Source organism: Hibiscus syriacus, unplaced genomic scaffold (assembly GCF_006381635.1).
Source record: "Hibiscus syriacus cultivar Baekdansim isolate YM2019G1 unplaced genomic scaffold, ASM638163v2 tig00111273_pilon, whole genome shotgun sequence".
NCBI lineage: Eukaryota > Viridiplantae > Streptophyta > Magnoliopsida > Malvales > Malvaceae > Hibiscus > Hibiscus syriacus.
This window is the reverse complement of record NW_024063040.1, coordinates 3,547-26,855: the sequence shown is the minus strand read 5'-3', so window position 1 is coordinate 26,855 and position 23,309 is coordinate 3,547. Positions and strand designations below refer to the sequence as shown.

Genomic DNA, 23,309 nt, shown 5'->3' with positions numbered 1-23,309 from the left:
ATTCAGAAATGCGTTTACTCGAAAAAATTGTGTGTGTATATAAGAGAAATTTATAATATGTTTTTAATTAACAACTGTATAATGAATATAGTAATATATTTATTACATTCAAAATTAATTTAAAAATTCGTACAAATAATTTTATTTTTCATAATTTTAATAGTTTTTATAAATTAAACTAGCTGTTTTATATTAAATTATTTTTAATATCAATTTATTATTCTTTTAATTGTTTTTAAAATTTAAAAAAAAACTCCTTAAATTGTGATCCACGTACAATTTTTAAAAATTAATAAATTAATTCAATGAAAAGTGACGATAAATTTAAGTTTCTTCGCGTATTGTAATGATATGTTATCACCATAAATGATTTCCATAGTTACTTGTAATTCTTGTTAAGTTGTTATATATTATATGTATATATATTAATCTATTATTCTTTAGTATTATAGTTTTTATATTTTTTAAACACTGTAATTAATCGATTGTCATATAATATTATAAATTTACTTTCATTTTAATTTTACTAATAATATAAGTTTTTTTAGTAAATTTTATAATCTAAAACCCTAACTGTTTTTTTCTTACTTCTCTCTTTTTCTTTTTTTTCTTTATAATTTGTGTCAATTTTATTAATCAATCTAATTTTTTTGTTCTTTAATTTTGTTTAACTGACGGCGACACCAGTTTTAATGTTGATTTTCGCCTGCTAGTTATCTTTTTTTCTTTATTTTTTTAGTTTTTTAATAAGAATAATTATGTCTTTATGACATGTTCTCTGTTGTACGTTTATCTTTGCCTTTATAACATGTTTTTCTCCGCCTTTTAGTAACTTACGGTTTTTGCAGTTGTTTACGATTTTTTGTCGTTATTTTTGTTTATCTTTTTTCTCAGGGTTCGATTTGACATATCCACAATTGATCAAGATAGTGTTTATTTGTTATCATCCCTGCTTTGGACTCTCGGATTGATTTAGATACTCGTTTTACATTCGTGGATAGTTTTCTCACGTCTCTGGACTCTGATTTGCGATTTGTCGGTGATCTTTCAGTAGTTTTATTCCCTTTTGTGGTTTGTTTACCGATGTAGTCAGATTTGTTTATATATTTATTTTATTCGAGTTTTTTTGTTAGTTTTTTAATATTTTCCTTCTTTGGTCCTCATGTGATCTAGGTAGTTAATTTTTGTCTCAATGGTAATAGGAAAATGTCTTAATTATATTTTAGATTTACGATTATGCTTGTAAATATTCATTGTAATTTTGGATATTTTCTATTTAAAAATAATATAATTTTTTTAGAATCAAGACTAAGTTATTACATCTTAAAAAAAACCTAAAACCCTAGTTTTCTCTCATTTGTGTGTCGCTCATCTCTTTTTTTTAATCTTTATTGATCGAAGATAGCACCAACTTTAATGTTGGTTGTTGATCGTTTGTATTCTTTATTTTCTTTCTTTTTTTCTACATCATATCTTTATTTTATTTTATTTTTTATTTTTAATAAATCTGTCTGTGTTGAACGTTTTCATCTTTCTTTATGGTATGTTTTCTTATGTTTTTTTGGCATTTTTCGATTCTTTGGTCATTTTTATTTATCTTTTTTCTAAGGGTTGATTTGACATCGCCACGACTGATCAAGATGGTGTTTATCTGATATCTTATGATCTTCCCTACTTTGGACCCTCAGATTAGATTTGAATATCCGATTTGCTTTTGTATATAGCTTTTCACGTCACTCGATTCTGATTTGCGATTTATCGACAGTCTTCCAATAGTTTGATCCCTTTTTTTATGCGATCAGATCTATTTGTATCTATCTTTGTTCGATTGGTTAGTGCTGAAAATATTTTGATGTTTCGATATAACAAATTAAATGTTATTGGATTTCAAGATTTTCTAATAATTTTCAAATATATATATTCGATCAATCTATTCGAATATCAAAATATTACTCCAAGTTTTTCAAATGTCTATTTCAAATCCTTACTCAAGTCTAAAAATATGTTTTAATCTTTTAAACAATTTTACAAAGTATTTCGAGCCTTAATCGAGCAAAAAATCTTTTCTTAATAAATCTCAAACCAGAATGGGCAGATTGTCCAGAGGGTACCGATTCCCCCCAAAGAGGGAACCGATACCCCCTAAAAGGTTTTGGCTCCGAGAAATAATAGATTACTCGGAGGGTACCGATTACCCCCAATGAGGTATCGATTCCCCCATCTCATAACGGTCGAAATATTTGAATTTTACACTGAAGGAATCGATCCCCTATAAGGGGGTACTGATTCCCCCCACGCTCCAAGATGGTTTATTAAGTGTTTTCACACAACAACGGTTCTATTGACTCCACTAATGATACCCAACGTTCAGAATTAATTAAGGGAGTATTTAAACAAGCTTAGAAGCTATTGATCAACAATAAGAAACAATAATTATCAAGAATCAAGAGAGAATCAAAGAGAACGCATCAAACCTCAAGTTTGTAAATTTTCAAGCCTATTTCATTTAATATTCATCTTTGCTTTCAAGAACACTTATTGTACTCAGTTGTATTATTTTTTACTGTTATTTCTTTATTCTAGAATTATGCAAACATCTTTCCTTGTGGGGATTTCTGTAAGTTTGCAAAATTTGTATTGTTCTCTTTAAGAGAGAGTACTCTCAAGAATTTAGGGTATAATTCTTGAGGGATTTGTAAGGTTACTCTTTGTCCTCAAAAGAAAGACAAATTAGTGAATTTATGGAAAATCCTTAGTGTGGATAGCTAAGGTAGTGGACGTAGACTTTGGTTGAGAAAGTCAAACCACTCTAAATCGATGTGCAAATATTTTTCAATTTTCTGCAAAAGCTTCCACCGAAATTTTAATTGCTAATTCACCCCTCTTGGCTATATTCGTCGATCGATTAACTCAACAATTGGTATCAGACCCTCACTCATTTAAAGGTTTAATCGCCTCTTGAGTCAATTCGAGAAGAGTTACATCGATATCCAAGTCATCAATGACCGGTGCTTCAAACTTCGACTTTGTTCTCGATTCAATGCCCATCAACAAGCCTCCTTTCTTCAATGGAGCTAACTATGTTTATTGGAAGAATAGAATGATGTACTTCATTCAAGCAAGTGACATTGGAGCATGGAATGTCATAGAATATGGATACATCAAACCTTCCACTCACCCAAGATTGTAGAGTGAATGAGAGACAAGAATGTTCCAGCTCAACTCCAAAGCCATCTATAACACCCCCAACCCGTACTCGACCCGGATATGAGTCCGAGGTATCACATTGACTTTTCAAAACATTTACTTTGTATAAAATAGTGAGTAATTTAAAACTTTTATACATGTAACTTATTCAAAAGATTTCCAGAACTATTCAGAGCTTAAATGTTTTTGCAAAACCGATCAGAGCATATACAATTCAAAACATTAATTACATGCCAATTATTTTCAATGTACAGAATACATCTAATTCAAGACATCTTTTCTGATCTGATCTTCGGTAAGAAGTAACTGACATGTCTTGCTCCACTTTTCTCTTTACTCTTCTCACTTCTGTAACCTATGTGTGAAACAATCACACGCTAAGTCTATGACTTAGTGAGCCAAATAAGCATATAATATAAACTATAGCTTGTAATCATGCATGACCAATTACTACTATCACTCATACCCTTATTCATGTAACAAATCCCTATAACATCTATGTAATATATCATTACATGTAAGAACATATACAAACACATATACTCATCACCCATCATTTCCATCATTAGCCTTATTTAGTTATCAATATTATTATCGTTTATATCACTTAATACATATCCTCTTATACCTAGCCTTTTAACCAACATTTGACTCATTTAATCATACAATCAACATATCATCATATAAATCATATAATATCATTCATAGCACAAAAGCATACAAGTCACATGTACTATATATTTGTTGTTAGTTCTTTATTAGCCCATGTACACATGTGAGAACTATAGATATGTGAGTCTATAGAGGTTGTGCACTAATGTTGTCACCACAGCTCGTATAAATGCACCGAAGTGCCACGTAGAATTACACCAAAGTGCCATATAAAATGTCCCTAAGGACCACGTAGAAAATTACTTAAGAATCATATACATATACAAAGGATCAAGTATGTGTCTCAAAAGACATCACACACGTTCCAAGGAATACATATATGTCCCGAAGGACGCCGTAGACCCTCGACTCTTGGCATGCCAACTATACCTCTAGCTCTCAAGACACATAACATGGGCATTGTCATTTATGTCATTTCACATATTCATATATACAAATAGTTCACTTACGCGTAGAACATTTTCATATGATTCACATTTACATGTCACATAGCTTATATACTTTCTCACGTAGTCACATAGATCCATGACATATAACATATATCCGAAGCGCATATAATCACGTATATCATATCATATAGCTTAGATCATTTCTCATGTATTCATGTAAACATACATATCATATCTTGTTCACATATGATCATATATACTTCATATAACACATAGAAACACCTAGAACACTTTCACATAGCTTATATCAATTTTCAAAGTCCTTTCATATTACTTGATAACATATATCATATATGTATATAATAACTTATATCATATCATCTACCTTATACTCTATTTCTTTGTATTCCTTTAGATTATATAAATTATGTCGTATTTCTAAACATATATCATTTAATAGTATTTTTATTTATGTATTAATTTAATCTATTTACTTAATTAAATTTCATATATTCATTATAATCTTTTCATATAGCTCCATAGATATTTAGCATATAACTTATCTTACATATTCGTATCGTCCCTTTATATTCAAGTTTCCTAATTAATATATTATTCTCATTTCATTCTATAATTCAATCTTATTTAGTTCCCTTAACTCTCATTAAATCAAAAAGTTCTATTATACTAATTTTCATAATGGATCATACCACTATGTACTTCTCCAACTCATGTTTCCATTATGCATATACTGTTACCCATGTTTACCTAGTTCCTATCACTTCTCATGAACTCACTTTCATCATATTTTCCTATTCTTACATATTTTATCTCATAACCATGTATTCACATAGTCTTATATTTCATTATCATATGACTTATATTTGTTCTCCTATGACTCTTCATAAACATCTATTTCCATTTCCATACATCTCTTGACTTATCTTCTATATTCCTATAATTTCATAACTTATTTTATATTCTCTCATTAACACTTAATAGTGTTTTTACATAAACCACATAGCACATACAAAAACATATCAATTTATATAATCAAACATACATACACTTGATATTGTTAACATACTTATAATAAAGACTTAATGAGCTATTACCATAGGAAATAGACTTATCACAAGTCCAATTTCCATATAATCTTATATAAATAAGATGCACTCACCTTGGCCTCACTAAGTTCCAATTCACTTTTATGATTTCCTCTCTTTCGATCAAATCTTAACTCGATAATCATTCCAGAACTTGTTCATGTTCGATATCTACATAATCATACATTAATACATATCAGTATCCCATTGATATACTCTAATATATCATTTCTTAGACCAAAAGAAATCTCTATTTCAATTTCCCCTTGAAGTGCATCGATACATTCTACAGTGCATCGATACATTCTTTAACATGTGCATCGATGCACTACCTATGCATCGATACACAAATCACCTTCGATGTTTTCATTTTAAGGGGGTGCATCGATGCACTAACTGCATTCGATGTTTCTATTTTTAATGGGTGCATCGATGCAGTTCTTGTGCATCGATACACACTGAACAATTTTTGGAAATACCCTTAATGCATCGGTACACATTGAATGTGCATCGATACACATAGCCCAGAATTCATTTTTATGCCCGAAAATCCACTCTTTTCAGCTTAATAACTTCATATATCATCCCCTTTCTTATTCTTAACTTAAATACTCATATTCAAACTCATTTATATTCATTAATCATCTCTTTAACATCAAAATCCTATTATCCATATGTAATTCAAGAATTACACTAAATTTTCAACATGTTCCAAATTCAATTCTATTGCTTCTAACTTCTTAATTAGACCATTGACTAGTCAAATCCATCTTTAGAACTTCAAAACCCTTTCTATAACAAAAGTTCATTTCTATACCCTTCATATAATTTCCTTTTTAATTCTCTATTCTTGATGTTTAAAGCTTATATAAGCTTTCCTTAAGCTTATATAATACTCAAAGAATCAAAACCAACTTATAAATCCAAGAATTAAAAAACTGAAATTAAACTCACCTTTAACTGAGGCTTACGGGGAGAAGAAGAAGCTGGAGAATAAGACTCTGGATAGATTTCCTCATTTCCCACATTTTTATATTCCTTAAAAAGAGAGAATAAAAATCTTCTCTTAGAAAAGACCATAATACCCTTGTTACTTTCCAGCTTTACTATTAAATCCATGAACTTTTAACTTATTTCGAAATCAAGCACTTAGTTTTCAAAATTTTCAATTTAGTCACTGACCCTGAATTTTAGGATGTTACAAATCTCCCCTCCTTTAAAGAAAATTCGTCCTCGAATTTTCACTGAACATATCAATAAGAACATATCTTCTAATGTTCTCATACTACCTCATTTACTTAATCTTTCCTTCCTTTATTTCTTCAATTGTCTTTTTCCTTTATACATTCATCTACTGTCACTTATCATATAAACAGAAACTAGTAACTTTAATCCATTTCTATCTTTTCTCTCCTTCCATTGTGCATTTTCCTTCGACTATTTCTGAAATTTCATATAATGTCACTAATCACATAGACAGTAACATCCATCTCTAATTACCTTATAACCATAACCAAACTCTTTTTTCCATCATCATTTAACCAAGAACACGACCTTAAATCATCTTTAAATATGATTCAACATACACTTTAAAGAATCTTTTCACATCACCTTGCACACTTTTCTTACTTCTATATCAAAATCATCATCTACACTTCCATATAACCTTTATCATATCTGATCCTTTAACTCATCCCTTTCATTTCTTTATTCCATTATTCCTTTATTTATTCCTTATACCCAAATCATATCTTTCTTTTCATGTTTGCATACTCTTGTCTTATCATCTATACTCATCTCTATGTACTAATCTTAATTGTATCCTCATAACTTTGATAACCCATTTACCTATATAGAACTTCATTTTTTATCATTTCTTATACTTGTATTTTTCTTCCTTAAGATTCCATGCAAATACTTATCTCCTTTTCTACATCATAGTTATCTGATCAGAATACACAACTATATTCAGATTCACTTCATAATCAATTAACTCAACTTTATCTTTTTCTCTAATCTTATAACTCTATCACATTTACTCTGACAACTAGTCAATAACATCTGTTCAATCTAGGGCACAAGCTTTAGTCAACCAATCATATACATCCTTTCCAATCGGAATTATCTCAAAATTAGTTTATCTAGCTTATCAATTTCACCTCTATTCTCATACATCATGTAATTTTCGTTGCTCAAACTAAACATTCTGACTTCCTTTGTCTTATAAACTGATCATCGATATACCCATTCTTAAACTCTTCTTATCAATCCGTAACTTTACTCAAATATACAATTGTATCCAGATCCATTTCATATTTTGTTATCATATCCTAAAAATATATTATAATCTTATACTTCCAGTACATCACCATCACATATTCTTGTTAGCCAACGCTAACTTTTTCCTTCTAAAATACAATCTCTTATCATATCCATACTTTGGCTTATATACAACACTATTCTTTATTTCAACTCATAAACTCTGACTTTCTATATCTTATATGCTTGTCACTGATACACTTATTCTTGAACTCTTCTACCAATTCTCACTGCATCATTTGATCTTTTAATGCTCTTATGGTGACACTTGTTCACCATATTCTATTTATCCATGAAATAATAAAACTACTTCATATCACTTTTCCGATTCAAAACAGTGAAAAACTTTCTATCATTATTCAGATATGATTTCAACTTTCTGAAATCAATTTTTAATCTTATAAGACACTTTCTGAGGTTTCTGCTCTTCATCCTGCCTGGCCAGGGGAGGTGAATTGCTATCACCATCAGATTTGTCAGTTATCGATTTACTTCAACAATTTCTATAATCAATTTCTACTATATCATACAAAACTTATTCTATTAGCAAGATAGCATACTCCTTACACTATCAGATCAGAATTTTTCACGTTTAGTTGGCATGTACACATTTTTAAACCTCAGTTGACTTCGGTTTAAGCCTAGAATTGGCTAAACCTTAGCTCTGATACCATTAAATGTAAAACCCTCAACCCGTACCCGACTCAGATCCGAGTCCGAGGTGTCATATTGACTTTTCAAAACATTTACTTGTATAAAATAGTGAGTAATTTAAACTTTTATACATGTAACTTATTCAAAAGATTTCCAGAACTATTCAGAGCTTAAATGTTTTTGCAAAACCGATCAGAGCATATACAATTTAAAACATTAATTACATGTCAACTATTTTCAATGTACAAAATACATCTAATTCAAGACATCTTTTCTGATCTGATCTTCGGTAAGAAGTAACTGACCTGTCTTGCTCCACTTTGCTCTTTACTCTTCTCACTTCTGTAACCTACGTGTGAAACAATCACATGCTAAGTCTATGACTTAGTGAGCCAAATAACCATATAATATAAACTATAGCTTGTAATCATGCATGACCAATTACTGCTATCACTCATACCCTTATTCATGTAATAAATCCCTATAACATCTATGCAATATATCATTACATGTAAGAACATATACACACACATATACTCATCACCCATTATTTCCATCATTAGCCTTATTTCGTTATCAATATTATTATCGTTTATATCACTTAATACATATCCTCTTATACCTATCCTTTTAACCAACATTTGACTCATTTAATCATACAATCAACATATCATCATATAAATCATATAATATCATTCATAGCACAAAAGCATACAAGTCACATGGACTATATGTTTGTTGTTATTTCTTTATTAGCCCATGTACACATGTGAGAACTATGGATATGTGAGTCTATAGAGGTTGTGCACTAATGTTGTCACTATAGCTCGTATAAATGCACTGAAGTGCCACGTAGAATTGCACTGAAGTGCCACGTAGAATTGCAGTTCCATATAAAATGTCCCTAAGGACCACGTAGAAAATTCCTTAAGAATCATATACATATACAAAGGATCAAGTATGTGTCTCAAAAGACATCACACATATTCCAAGGAATACATATATGTCCCAAAGGACCGCGTAGACCCTCGACTCTTAGCATGACAGCTATACCTCTAGCTCTCAAGACACATAACACGGGCATTGTCATTTATGTCATTTCACATATTCATATATACACATAGTTCACTTACGCATAGAACATTTTCATATAATTCACATTTACATGTCACATAGCTTATATACTTTCTCACGTAGTCACATAGATCCATGTCATATAACATATATCCAAAGTGCATATAATCACGTATATCATATCATATAGCTTATATACTTCAAAAACCTTTCTATAACAAAAGTTCATTTCTACACCCTTCATATAATTTCCTTTTTTAATTCTCTATTCTTGATGTTTAAAGCTTATATAAGCTTTCCTTAAGCTTATATAATACTCAAAGAATCAAAATCAACTTTTAAATCCAAGAATTAAACAGCTGAAATTAAACTCACCTTTAACTGAGGCTTACGGGGAGAAGAAGAAGCTGAAGAATAATACTCTGGATAGATTTCCTCATTTCCCACGTTTTTATATTCCTTAAAAAGAGAATAAAAATTTTCTCTTAGAAAAGACCATAATACCCTTGTTACTTTCCAACTTTACTATTAAATCTATGAACTTTTAACTTATTTCGAAATCAAGCACATAATTTTAAAAATTTGTAATTTAGTCACTGATCCTGAATTTTGGGATGTTACACCATCCATATTATTTTTTGTGCTCTTGGACCGGATGAATATGGAAGAGTTTCATCTTGTACAACCGCCAAAGAAATATGGGATAAACTATAAGTTACTTATGAAGGCATCGACGAGGTAAAAGAATCTAAAATTAGTCTTCTAACTCATAGCTATGAAAATTTTAAGATGAAACTGGATGAAGATATTAAAGCTATGACGGATAGATTTTCCACGATTATCAATGGTCTCAAATCATATGGAGAGATCATTCCAAATGAAAGGCTTGTGAGGAAATTGGTTTACTCACTTCCAAAATCGTGGCAATCAAAGAAGACGACAATCATCGAGGCTAAGAACTTAAAGTCCTTAACTCTTGAAGAACTAATCGGTTCACTCCTCACTCATGAAACGATGCTTCAAGATGAGGTAGACCTCGATAAGATTGAAGAGATACCAAAGGAGAATGAGAAGAAGAAGAACGTTGGAGTTGCTCTTAAATCCACAAAAGATGAGAGTGATTCGGATGAAGATGACGATGACGAGATAATGGCATTTTTTCCTAAACGGTATAGAAAATTAATGAGGCCCAACCGAGGAAGAAAATTCAAATGAAATAAAGGCTTCAAAACTAAACCAAAGAAGAATGACCCGATCATTTGCTAGGAATGCAAAAAACTAGGGCATGTCAAATACGATTGCCCACAATTGAAGAAAAATTATCAATCAAAGAAGAAGCACAAGGATCATGTAGCTACATGGAGCGATGAAGAAGGCTCCGATGAAGAGGAACAAGAAGTAGCCAACTTGTGTTTGATGGCCATCGGGGAAAACTCTAAGGTAACCTATAACTCATTCGATTCGGATAAATTATCTTATGATGAGTTATTAGAGGATTATAATGGGTTGGCTTCAGATTATAAGACTCTATTTTCAAAATACAAAATGATATTTCAAAATAAAAAAATGAAAATAGTCTTATGTCCAAAACCAACAAGGAGCTTGAAAGTAAGATTAAAGAATTGCAAATCAAAATTGATGATTTTGAAAGGAAAAATAATGATTTGCATAACTTACTTTCAAAAGTTCATGATCATCAAAAGAAAATTGATGATCTTAAAACTTCTTTTAATAAAGTTAGAACAAAAAGTTTTGAAAAATGTGAAAATTCAAAATCCAACTTTGTTAGAAAAGGTTTTAGAAACTGTAATAATAGAGGTCCCCAAAGAACCTCAAATAGAAAAATCATTAGAAGTATATGGGTTCCTAAAGGACTCATTACTACTAAAGATAAGGATATCCTACACAAATGGATACCTAAGGGGACTAGAGTTTTGGAAACTAATGAATATGGACCCAGAAGAATTTGGGTACCAAAAATTAGAAATTAATCTATGTTTGAAGGAAAATGAGCATTGCTACAAGGCACGGGAAACAAAGTCAAATTCATGGTACCTTGATAGTGGATGCTCAAGACACGTGACCAGAGACAAGAGCCGGTTCATAGAGCTAAACGAAAAAAATGGAGGAGATGTGAGTTTTGGTGATAATTCAAAAGGTCACATTGAAGGTATAGGTACTATAGGTAATATCTCTTCCATACATATTAAAAATGTGTTATATGTGAATGGTTTAAAGCATAATCTATTGAGTATTAGTCAATTATGCGATAAGGGATACAATGTCTTGTTTGAAACTAATGGTTGTAAAGTCATTGACATTGCATCTAATCGGATTATACTTATTGGTCATAGAATAGAAAATATATACATGGTGCATTTAGATTCTATTGATATGACTAATTTGTGCCTAATTGCTAAGGATGAACATAATAGTTGGTTATGGCATAGGAGACTGGGACATGCTAGTATGAGTGTTTTGCTATGATTGATTCAAGGAGATTTAGTTCGAGGGTTGCCTAAGCTTAAATTTGATAATGACAAAATCTGTGATGCTTGTGCTCAAGGAAAACAAAAGCGAGTTTCTTTTAAATCCATTAATGATGTATCAACTAGTATAGTATTACAGTTAATCCATATAGATCGTTTTGGGCCAACTAGGACTACTAGCTTGGGTGGAAAACAATATGCATTTGTCTTGGTAGATGACTATTCTAGATATACTTGGGTTTTATTCTTAAGTACTAAAGACGAAGCATTAGAACATTTAATCATATTTTCAAAAATAATCCAAAACGAAAAAGGTTACTCTATCACTAGTGTTAGGAGTGATCATGGAACTGAATATGAAAATCTTGGATTTACTGAGTTTTGTAATTCTAATGGTATTAGTCATAATTTTTCAGCACCTAGAACCCCTCAACAAAATGGAGTTGTTGAGAGGAAAAATCAAACTTTAGAAGAAATGGCTAGAACCATGCTTTGTGAAAATAATTTACCAAAATATTTTTGGGCAGAAGCTACAAATACCGCTTGTTATGTTGTAAATCGAGTTATGATTAGGCCAATTTTAAAGAAAACTCCATATGAAATTTTCAAAAATAAAAAGTTTGACATTAGTTATTTCCATCCTTTTGGATGTAAATGTTTTGTTTTAAACAACGGTAAAGAAAACCTTGGCAAATTTGATGCTAAAAGTGATGAAGGAATTTTTCTGGGTTATTCCTTAAATTCTAAAGCTTATCGGGTATTTAATAAAAGAACTTTAGTTGTAGAAGAGTCTATACATGTTATTTTCAATGATAATCCCCTTCCGAGGAATGATTCTTGTATTGATGATGATGTAGGTATTATACAAGCAAATGACGTTGGAGAACCATTATCAAATGAAAAAACAAAAGATGGGGAAACTCATGATCCCCTCGAGAATTCAACCATTGAAGAAATGGAAGTCTCTTACCCAAGAGAGTACAACTATGTCAAGGATGGTGAGATTATAGGTGATCCATCCAAAGGGGTAACAACTCGATCTTCTCTTAGAAATATTTGTAATTATGTTGCATTTACTTCATACATAGAGCCTAAAAACATTAAAGAAACATTAAATGATGAACATTGGATTATGGCTATGCAAGAAGAGTTAAATCAATTTGAGAGAAATAAAGTATGAACATTAGTTGAAAGGCCTAGTAATAAATCTACTGTAGGTACTAGATGGGTATTTAGGAATAAGCTTGATGAAAGTGGAAATATAGTGAGAAATAATACTAGACTTGTTGCTATACTCAAGAAGAAGGATTAGATTATGATGAAACATATGCTCTTGTAGCTAATATGGAAGCAATTAGAATGTTATTAGCATTTGCATGTTTCAATGAATTCAAATTATATCAAATGGATGTTAAAAGTGCATTTTTAAATGGTTTTATAAAATAAGAAGTGTATGTAGAACAACCTCCAGGTTTTGAAGATTCGGAATTTCCAGATCATGTTTTTAAATTGACAAAAGCACTTTATGGTTTAAAACAAGCTCCTAGAGCTTGGTATGAAAGATTGTCAAATTTTTTAATTGAAAAAGTTTTCTCAAAAGGGAAGGTTGATACTACATTATTTTAAAGAGAAAAGGTAAAGATTTATTAGTAGTCCAAATTTATGTTGATGATATAATATTTGGTTCTACTAATGATGCTCTTTGCCAAGAATTTTCTAAGTTGATGCAAGGTGAGTTCGAGATGAGCATGATGGGGGAGCTCTCATATTTCTTGGGACTCCAAATCAAGCAAAGAAAAGATGGCATCTTCATCAATCAAGCTAAATACGTCAAGGATATGCTCAAGAAGTTTGGACTGGAAAATGGGAAGCTTCATGCCACTCCAATGAGTTTTTCTACAAAGCTTGACAAAGATGAAGGAGGTAAATGTGTGGATGTTAAATTGTATAGGTCAATGATTGAATCTTTGCTTTATCTAACCACAAGTAGATCGGACATTATGTTTAGTGTTTGATTATATGCTAGATTTCAATCATGACCTAAGGAATCACATTTACTAGCTGTTAAGAGAATATTTAGATATCATAAGGACACTCATTGTTTAGGACTTTGGTTTCCTAGAGACTCTAGTTTTAGCTTGCATGTCTTCTCTGATGCGGATTATGGAGGATGCAAAATAGATAGGAAAAGCACCTATGGTACTTGCCAATTCCTTGGAAATATGTTGATTTCTTAGTTTTCAAAGAAACAAAATTGTGTTGCATTATCTACCACTGAAGCGGAATACATTTAAGTCGGTAGTTGTTGTGCACAAGTTTTATGGATAAAATAACTTTTTTATTATGGAATTGAAGTAGGTATCATTCTTATCAAGTGTGACAATACTAGTGTTATTTGTCTCACTAAAAATCCCATCCAACACTCTAGAACGAAGCACATTGAAATTAGACATCACTTCATTAGAGATCAAGTCACTAAGGAAGATGTAGTTCTAGAATTTGTTGATACTTTGCACCAATTAGCAGATATTTTTACAAAACCTTTAGACAAAGAAAGATTTTGGACACTTAGGAGAGAATTAGGTTTAACTGACCTATCTTTAATTAGTGTTTAAAATTATTTTAGCACTTTTAATTAGAAATAAAAAATGCTTACAAAAATAATACTCTTGATTGCACTCTTTGCTATTAGCTAGGGGAGTTTATGATTCTTAGTGAAAATTAATTATATGTTCAAATAATACTTAAAGATAGATTTGATTTATTGAACATGATTAGTTTTCAATGTATGAGTTGTCAATACCACTAGAGCTAATTTAATTTAGCATTTTGAGTATTTAACACATATTTTTGAAATTTTAGTGCATGAGGAATCGATACCCCCTTGAAGGGGAATCGATTCCCCCTTTGAATGGGAATCGATTCCCCACTTTAGGGAACTGATACCCTCTACAGGGTCTGGTTTATTACACCCAAATAAACCATTTTCTCTCAAAACTCTTCCTCATTTTCTCTCTCATCGTTCACTCCCATTTTCTCTTCAAATCTCTACATTGCTTCAAAATAACGTTTTCTAGTCTGATATGTTAATCATGTCTTACAAACGCCCTAGGTCATCTTCTAGTCGTTCAAATTGACCTTCAAACCCTCCTCCTATTTCACCTCAAAATCCAAACCCAATCGAACCGGTTATGACTATCCGTAATTCGTGCTTTAACGAACCTGGTCATAGACGAGATCTCTACTATAGGTATTCTAATTATTTTGAGTCATACAAAATTTGGGAAGAACGAATCCCCTCACTTCAAGCTATGTTACAAATAGACTTTAAATATCTTTCGACCCTTCAAAATTGGAAATTTGATAAACTGTTTCAGCTTAGACCTATCGTTGATCACCAATTAGTCCGCATTTTCTATTCTAATACGGTTTGTGTCAAAAATGAGTCTTGTACTGCTAATGTTTCTATTCGGTCTTATTTTTTAGGCTAATTCATTCATGGATTCTGACATAATTGCTACGACTTTTGGTCTTGATAACGTAGGTGAAGATAATGAAAAAGACATAGTGGCTACCAGTTATAAGCCTAAGTCTAGTGTGAGCACTTTAGTCGATCATCATGATCGTTTTCTTCATCTGATGATCTCTTGGTGGTTTAGACCATCTGGAGGTAGATACTCCAGACTTAGAGCTTTAGATTTATGGTGGATACATTGTATCCAACATAACAAGAAAAAATAATTCTTCCACAGATCATCTTTGATGAGTTAGTAGAAACCATAAACCATGTTCCTAATAAAAAGCTTGTTGAAACTCTAGTTTATGGTTGTTTTTCTAAGTAACCATTTTATCGAATCCAACCTTAGGGTCGATCTTGATGTGGCCACCCCTCTTAAGAACCCAGTCAATCTTACAACCTTGAAGAAATCGGGATAGACAAGGGAAAAAGACCAATGGGTTCGAGTCACCGAGAAACTCCGGGAGCTAGCTCTTCACAATCTCCTCCGGCACCAGCAACGGACAACGATCCTGAACTTCAAGACTTAGTTCAAGATATCGACGATCAAGTACCCAATGATGAGCCGACACCGCAAGAGAGTCAAATGCATCCATACTTCCGATCGTTTATGGAAGACTCTTGATATGAGGTTTGCATCCATCGAGTCGCATCAAACTGCTAACAACGAAGCGATGAATCATCATTTCGACGCTATGGACGAGAGGGTCGATTCGCTTACACGTGATGCGGCCAACATATGGGCACATTTATCACCTCTTGATCCACCGATGGACGATTAGGACTTGTTTCTTGCTTAGTTTTCTCTTAGGTTGATTGCGAACTTAAAATTGTTAAAACATTTTGCTTGTTTTGGATTTGGTTGTTTGGATTGTTGGAATGTTTATTTTGATTTGAATATTGAACTTAATATTTATTTTGGTTTCATTAATTCTTGCATCATTTATATTATTAGTTCAATTATGACCAATCACCATTACACATTTGATTATGAATATTGATTTTTGGAACTAATGGCTAATCTTTCTCTTGATTGCGATCTTAGCATCTTAAGCTATATTTAATTATAATCAAATGGCAAAAAATTATTTTGTAAACTTTTTAAAGTCTTCTTTTTGATTTAACAAAAGGGAGGAGAAGTGTTATAGTAAGGGGGTAATTTCAAAACTTGATTTCAAAAATGTTTTTTAATTAGAAAATCTTAAAATTACTAAAATGTTTTGTTATATCAAAAAGGGGGAGATTGTTGAAAACATTTTGATCTTTTGATATAACAAATTAAATGTTATTGGATTTCAAGATTTTCTAATCATTTTCAAATATATATATTCGATCAATCTATTCGAATATCAAAATATTACTCCAATTTTTTCAAATGTTTATTTCAAATCCTTACTCAAGTGTAAAAATATGTTTTAATCTTTTAAACAATTTTACAAAGTATTTCGAGCCTTAATCGAGCCAAAAAAAATTTCTTAATAAATCTCAAACCAAAATGGGCAGATTGTCCAGAGGGTACCGATTCCCCCCAAGGAGGGAACCGATACCTCCTGAAAGGTTTTAGCTTCGAGAAATAACAGATTACTCGGAGGGTACCGATTCCCCCCCATGAGGTACTGATTCCCCCATCTTATAACGGTCGAAATATTTGAATTTTACACTGTAGGAACCGATCCCCTATGAGGGGATACCGATTCCCCCACGCTCCAAGCTGGTTTATTAAGTGTTTTCACACAACAACGGCTCTATTAACTCCACTAATGATCTCCAACGTTCAGAATCAATTGATGGAGTATTTAAACAATCTTAGAAGCCATTGATCAACAACAAGAAACAACAATTATCAAGAATCAAGAGATAATCAAAGAGAAAGCATCAAACCTCAAGTTTGTGTATTTTCAAGCCTATTTCATTTAATTTTCATCTTTGCTTTCAAGAACACTTATTGTACTCAATTGCATTATTCTTGAGCGTTCTTTCTTTGTTCTAGAATTGTGCAAACATCTTTCCTTGTGAGGATTTCTGTAAGTTTGCAAAATTTGTATTGTTCTCTTTGAGAGAGAGTATTCTCAAGAATTTAGGATATAATTCTTGAGGGATTTGTAAGGTTACTCTTTGTCCTCAAAAGAAAGAAAAATTAGTGAATTTGTGGAAAATCCTTAGTGTGGATAGCTAAGGTAGTGGATGTAGACTTTGGTTGAGAAAGTCGAACCACTCTAAATCGCTGTGCAAATATTTTTCAATTTTCTGCAAAAGCTTCCACTGAAATTTTAATTTCCAATTCACCTCCCTCTTGGCTATATTCGTCGATCGATTGACTCAACAGTTAGATTTAAGCTTTCCTTGTATGATCCTTATGTGATCTTAAGTTACTAGTTTTGTTTCAATAATTATAAGGATTTTTTTAATTATGTTCTTAATTTACGATTGTGATTGGAAATTTCATTGTAATTTAGAATATTTCTTATTTTAAATAAAATTAGTTACTTCTATAAAAAAAACATCAAAAACTAATTACATAAAGAATAGATGTTGCATGGTAGAAAATCACAATTTATTTATTCATTATCAATATCAATGACAGAGATAAATATCGAAGTGTAAGTAACTCTCCTGTCAATAGTAATATTCATGTAACCCTTAGTGAAGCAGGGTTTCATCACAAAAATAACTGAGTTTCTTTAATAAGAAATATGAGATAAAAACAATACTTGAGTTTTTATGTCATAAAAATTTTAATTGAATCCTTATAAATTAAAATACAAATTAAAACTTTTTTCTCATTTTGGTGACCAAGTATTATAATTGATATAATTTAACTATAAAAATTCAAGATAGATTATCTCGGTAGTCTTTGATACTTAATCCTAGCATTCTCTTCATAAGGCATAAAATTTTACATTTTACATATAAATTTACATAAAGCATATAATGAATTCATCTGCTCTAAATCCCGCAAAGAGCAGTTAGAATATTTACTGACATTCAAATTCATCCAAATTTTATGGCATTGAGCCTTTAAGCCAAGCAGAAATAACTATGCTTTCTTCTGAAAAGCTCTTCTCCTTTTCTTCCACCTGAAGTTCTCCAATTTCTCCGATTTCCATCGTCTTAATTTTTCTCGATTCTTCAGCCATTCAGAATAATCTTTTCCTTGCTTGCACTCGATGAAGTCGGCTAAATCCGCAACAGCAGATGAGTCCAGGGAGCCTTGTAAAACGCATCTGAGAAAAATCTCACCGTTGCAAGTTTCACCAGTAGTCTCTTCTATGCTGAGAGCCGATTCAACATGATTTTTCTCTAAACTTCCTGGTTCCTGCTCTTGAGCTCTATTTTTAGAACTTGTCTGAGATCTAGTTCTGCAACAATGAAGAAAAAGGAGAATGAGATCCCTCTCCCCAAAATAGACAACAGTGGACTCTAAATATATGTTACTCGGACTATACTGTTAAATATCTAATGCAGGTATTTGTCGATAAGGCTGTCTTCTAATTTTTTCCAAGTTTTTTAATATATTTGAAAGGTCCTTAAAAGGTCATATCCCCATATCCGTATCTAAATATGTCTCGGAGATGAATACTTCACAAAGCCAGATTTAAACAAGTCTTATTCAAAAGGACTAGGAAAGACTTAAAGAAGTAGAAAAGTTAACCAAAATGTACACCGTAGACAGAACAAATTGGATCAATTAGGCGCTTGGCATAATGAGCAAGAACATTTAATAAGATTGACACAAAAATGTCACCTACCCCAAGTACAGTGTCCGAATTTTCTGGAATTTTAGTGCAACAGCTTGGCTACATTTCCGATCCACGAGAAGCTGAATCATCATTCTCAATTATTTTCGTAAGGCAAAGAAGTAATGAGCTTGACAAAGTACAAAGAAGAAAAAGAAAACATTACCTCTCTAGTATTATGGGAAGGTTCAGATTTTCTGACTTTAACACGCGATTTATGTGATGAAGATTTTACCCTTGAGTCTAATAAGGATCCAAATGCATGGAGATCACTCGCTTCATAAACAAATAACTTCAACAGTATTATCAATGTAAATATGCAGTTCTTAACCAGAAAATCAAGCCCACTGACATGACTTAGTGACAACAAGCCTGAGAAATGAAGGAACATCCATTTTGACTTCTTATGCCTTGTTGGCTGAATTTCCATCATGTCATGTAAGAACTTCTGAACTGGAAAGCGTATACCAAGCTGCTGAAAACAATTGAAAGTAGCAACCAAAAGATCATATTCCTTACTTAATGCAACATTTTCAGATGTTTCAAAGACCCTGAATTTCCGCCTTGTGTTAGAATCCTTATGGCTTGTCACATAGCAAAACTCATTAGCTTCAATATGGATGATAGAAGACAAATATCTTGATGACTAGTATCTTCCTTGTCATGCAATATACAGTCATTAACATCATCAGAAGAACCCTGGAGTGTTATACAGCTTATGATTGATAGAATGTCATATCTAGTTGATTCCTCAACAACATGAAGGCTCTCTTTTGTGTATGCAACAGAGGCAGCAACTAACTCCGACCTTTCTTTTAGTAATGCACTGCTTAAATATGAATTCCATGAATTATCAAATTTAGCGATCAGATTATGAATTTTCTCTTTTGTAGCTGGTAAAAGACAAGAATCAAAATCCATCTGACTGTAACTTGCACGAAAACGTGATTTCAAAAAAGAATCATCGCCTGCTATGGGGTAGCCTTCCGTCTGCATATTGGACATGTGTCTGGTGTACAAGGCAACTGACCTTTCAAATGCTGATAGGTATGCTCTTAGTTCACTGCTTGAAATCAAATGCTCAGAAGACATGCTAATTTCAATGACTTCGGAAACCAATAAAATCAGATATGCCTCAAACATTTTGGGTACGGACAACAGGACGGGGTTAAGAAACAATGACAAGGCTGTAGTCAAAGTCATTTCTGGAACTCTGAAGTTATTGTTAGGAAGCCAAAATAATCTATCAATGAAATTATTAAATGCTTGGTCATCTGAAAGTGAGAGTACAAAGTGAGCAGAAAGAACCTCCAGCACACTTCCAATATGACCATGGCCGAAGTGACGTGTGAATACAAACTCATTCCCACAAGAGAGAGAGTCAACAAGGTACTGCCTCACTGATTCATGCATCAGAAGCTCGTCTGCAACTATCATAATAGTTTCTCATGGCATTTTTAGTATTATGTCACTCTTTTCCTGCTTAAGTATATCCTAATAGTTTCTCATGGTAGAAGCCTAACTACCATAAACTATCTATGATGAGAATAAAGTCACTTTAAAAAGCATAAATGAAACTTAGAAACCTAAAGAAGCAATGCCATCATTTAGTTTGAAAAGTTGCCATATTTGTTTAGAACAAAGTGCCACCCAATATAGAAGAAATACCTATATCAACTTACGTAATATACAAAGGTGATGAGTACTATGAACACAAGTAAAGCCATTGGCATAGCAGAGTAATATCAGCAATCTATGAGGAAAAATTTGAGTCGAATGCAGAGACCAAGAAGCCAAGAACTGGGTAATGTCCAACAATCATTGACAAAAGAATAACGCAAGCCAAACAACATTTTTTAAAATCATGGCTAAACAATAAAGCAGCTTAATAAAGCAATACATGACAAAATATAAAACATAAGGACCCTTGGATGATAACTTCACTCTCCAAAAGCAAAGAAAATTTCGTATGAATCTATGTAGCCAAGCTACAAACTTCTTCGTATGAGTTTTCCTGCAACAAAACTAACAATCTGTTCCTATAATTCGATGTTTTCTAACAAATAAAACCTAGTTGAATGAACTTTAATAATCTGCAAAATGCACTAACATTACAAGCAGTTGAATAATAGAATTTTGAATCAAAGCATATACATATGCAATATAAGAATTCAAAACCGAAATCAAAATTACCTCAAGCACAGCACATAAAATGGCATGAAATGGATTAGAAAGTTCCGCGAAACTTAAGGAAGTAACCAAGTGCTCAGCGTGGAGAGTAGTACAACCATTATCGACATACATACATTTATACGAAACCTCCTTCTCGAAACTATTATAAGGTTTCTCATTCCCTCCCTTTAACTCCACAGAAACACATTTCCTTAGTATCCCCAATAGAATTCGACCTTTTTCGACAAGAAGCTTCTGATCCAAATCAAGCAATTTGAAACAACAACGCAGCATCTCAAAAGCAAAGTTAGCTCTTTAATGGAAGCTTCAACATTGACATGGAAGATAAAGTGGGAATGAATCGGGTGGGGGGAAGCATCATTCAAAGCAGAGAATAATTCATTGAACTTGGCATTGAGTTTGTCGAGTAAGACACATGAGATTTCACGAGTATCCTTGAATTTGTGTTTGTAATCGTTGCAATTGAACTCGGTTTCCGAGAAATTTAAATTGCATTCGGAATCAGAGCAGCTTAAAGTAAGCAGTAGCAAATACAAGCCTTCCAGTGTTTCTGGTTTTAGTCTCTAAAACCAACCAAATTAAAATCATAGATAAAACAAAAGGAAGAATGACTGTGGAAGCGAAACGATTGTAAAGAAAAGAAGAGAAAATGACCTGAGGAGAAGAAAGAGAGGAAATTAGGGTTTGGAAGTTGAAAGAAGAGTTGTTCTTCCTAAGCTTCTTGGTTCTGCTGGGTCTTTTTGAAGCCATTTCTTAGAATACAAATCCAGCCACGCCAGACCCGCCAAATCACCAATATCAGCACAAAAGAATTGCACTTCAAAGGGGGCAGGAGCGGGGACTAGCAAACCAGATCAGAACTAACGACAAATCAAATGATTTTAGTGATTAAAAATATAAGTTTTCAATTTTAAATGATAATAAAAACTGTTAGAGACAGAATAAATTTAATTGTTTATATGAAGATTATATTAAAATAATAAATAAACGTTAAATTCTAAATTTATTATTACCCGATCCCAATAAAATTGTTCTTTATGGACTATTTTTATCAATTTTTTTACTTTTACTCTTTATTATTTAAAATTTATTGTTGATAAAAATATAATAATATATGTTTTAAAACCTTCCAATCAAATAATTTTGAAATATGTATTTTATAAAATTTAATTTTTTAAAATTATTGTAGTCAAAGTTTAAAAAATTTGCCTTTTCAAAAGTCAATAAGAGACAATTTTAATAGGACGGAGGGAGTATAACATCAATTAAAATGATAAAATATAGTAGAAATGTTAATATCTTAATTAATTAATTTTAGTTACTTACTTTTGAAATAGATTTGATGTTGTTGTTAATATATTCATGATGTTGACTAAACATAAATAAAATAAATATAATAAAAAGATATTGAAAATTTATCTCTATGGTTAAAGGAATTATTTTTATTTTTAAAAGTCACGGTTAAAATAGCAACAACTACAGTATATTAATTGAATGTTCATTGTCGAATGATTGAGAGTATTTAGAACATATATTACTATACAATCACCTTAGCTTAATAGAAAAACAAAAAGATTTTAAAAACTTAAAATACTTTAACAATTCCTACAACACAACGAGGCAAAATCGCTTAACTAGGGAGTTGGGGAAAAGAATTTACCGAAATAATGTCCGTCAAAAATTGTTTTCTAAAGTAATGTTTTGTTTACAATATATTTGAGAGAAGACGTCAAACTACCATCCATCTTTGATGAAGACACCAAAAGTGTAACACGTCTCCAATGAAGACGTCAGAATTTCAGTGCATCTTTCACCCTTTTTCTTTACATAGAAAATGTTGTCATTCAACCGTTTTTTAAAAAGATAAATTTTTCGAGATAATGTTTTGAAAAAAATTAATTTACGAGATAATGCATTCCCTAGATTAATTGCTAAGGTGAAATTCACAGTGT

The 23,309-nt window shown here is 31.8% G+C and overlaps 2 protein-coding genes across 2 annotated transcripts; both read right to left on the bottom strand.

The window, feature by feature from the left end:
• Positions 1–18,438: 18,438 nt before the first annotated feature.
• Positions 18,439–20,601, bottom strand: LOC120157536. Its single transcript, XM_039168641.1, has 4 exons — positions 19,924–20,601; positions 19,331–19,810; positions 19,177–19,247; positions 18,439–18,786 (listed from the first exon to the last, which is right to left on the bottom strand). The coding sequence occupies exons 1-4, from the start codon at positions 20,599–20,601 to the stop codon at positions 18,465–18,467; spliced, it is 1,551 nt and encodes a 516-aa protein (XP_039024572.1). The 3' UTR covers positions 18,439–18,464.
• Positions 20,602–21,364: 763 nt separating this feature from the next.
• Positions 21,365–22,145, bottom strand: LOC120157544. The gene is made up of 2 exons (XM_039168648.1): positions 22,012–22,145; positions 21,365–21,920 (listed from the first exon to the last, which is right to left on the bottom strand). The coding sequence occupies exons 1-2, from the start codon at positions 22,105–22,107 to the stop codon at positions 21,549–21,551; spliced, it is 468 nt and encodes a 155-aa protein (XP_039024579.1). The 5' UTR covers positions 22,108–22,145; the 3' UTR covers positions 21,365–21,548.
• Between the last annotated feature and the right edge of the window lie 1,164 nt (positions 22,146–23,309).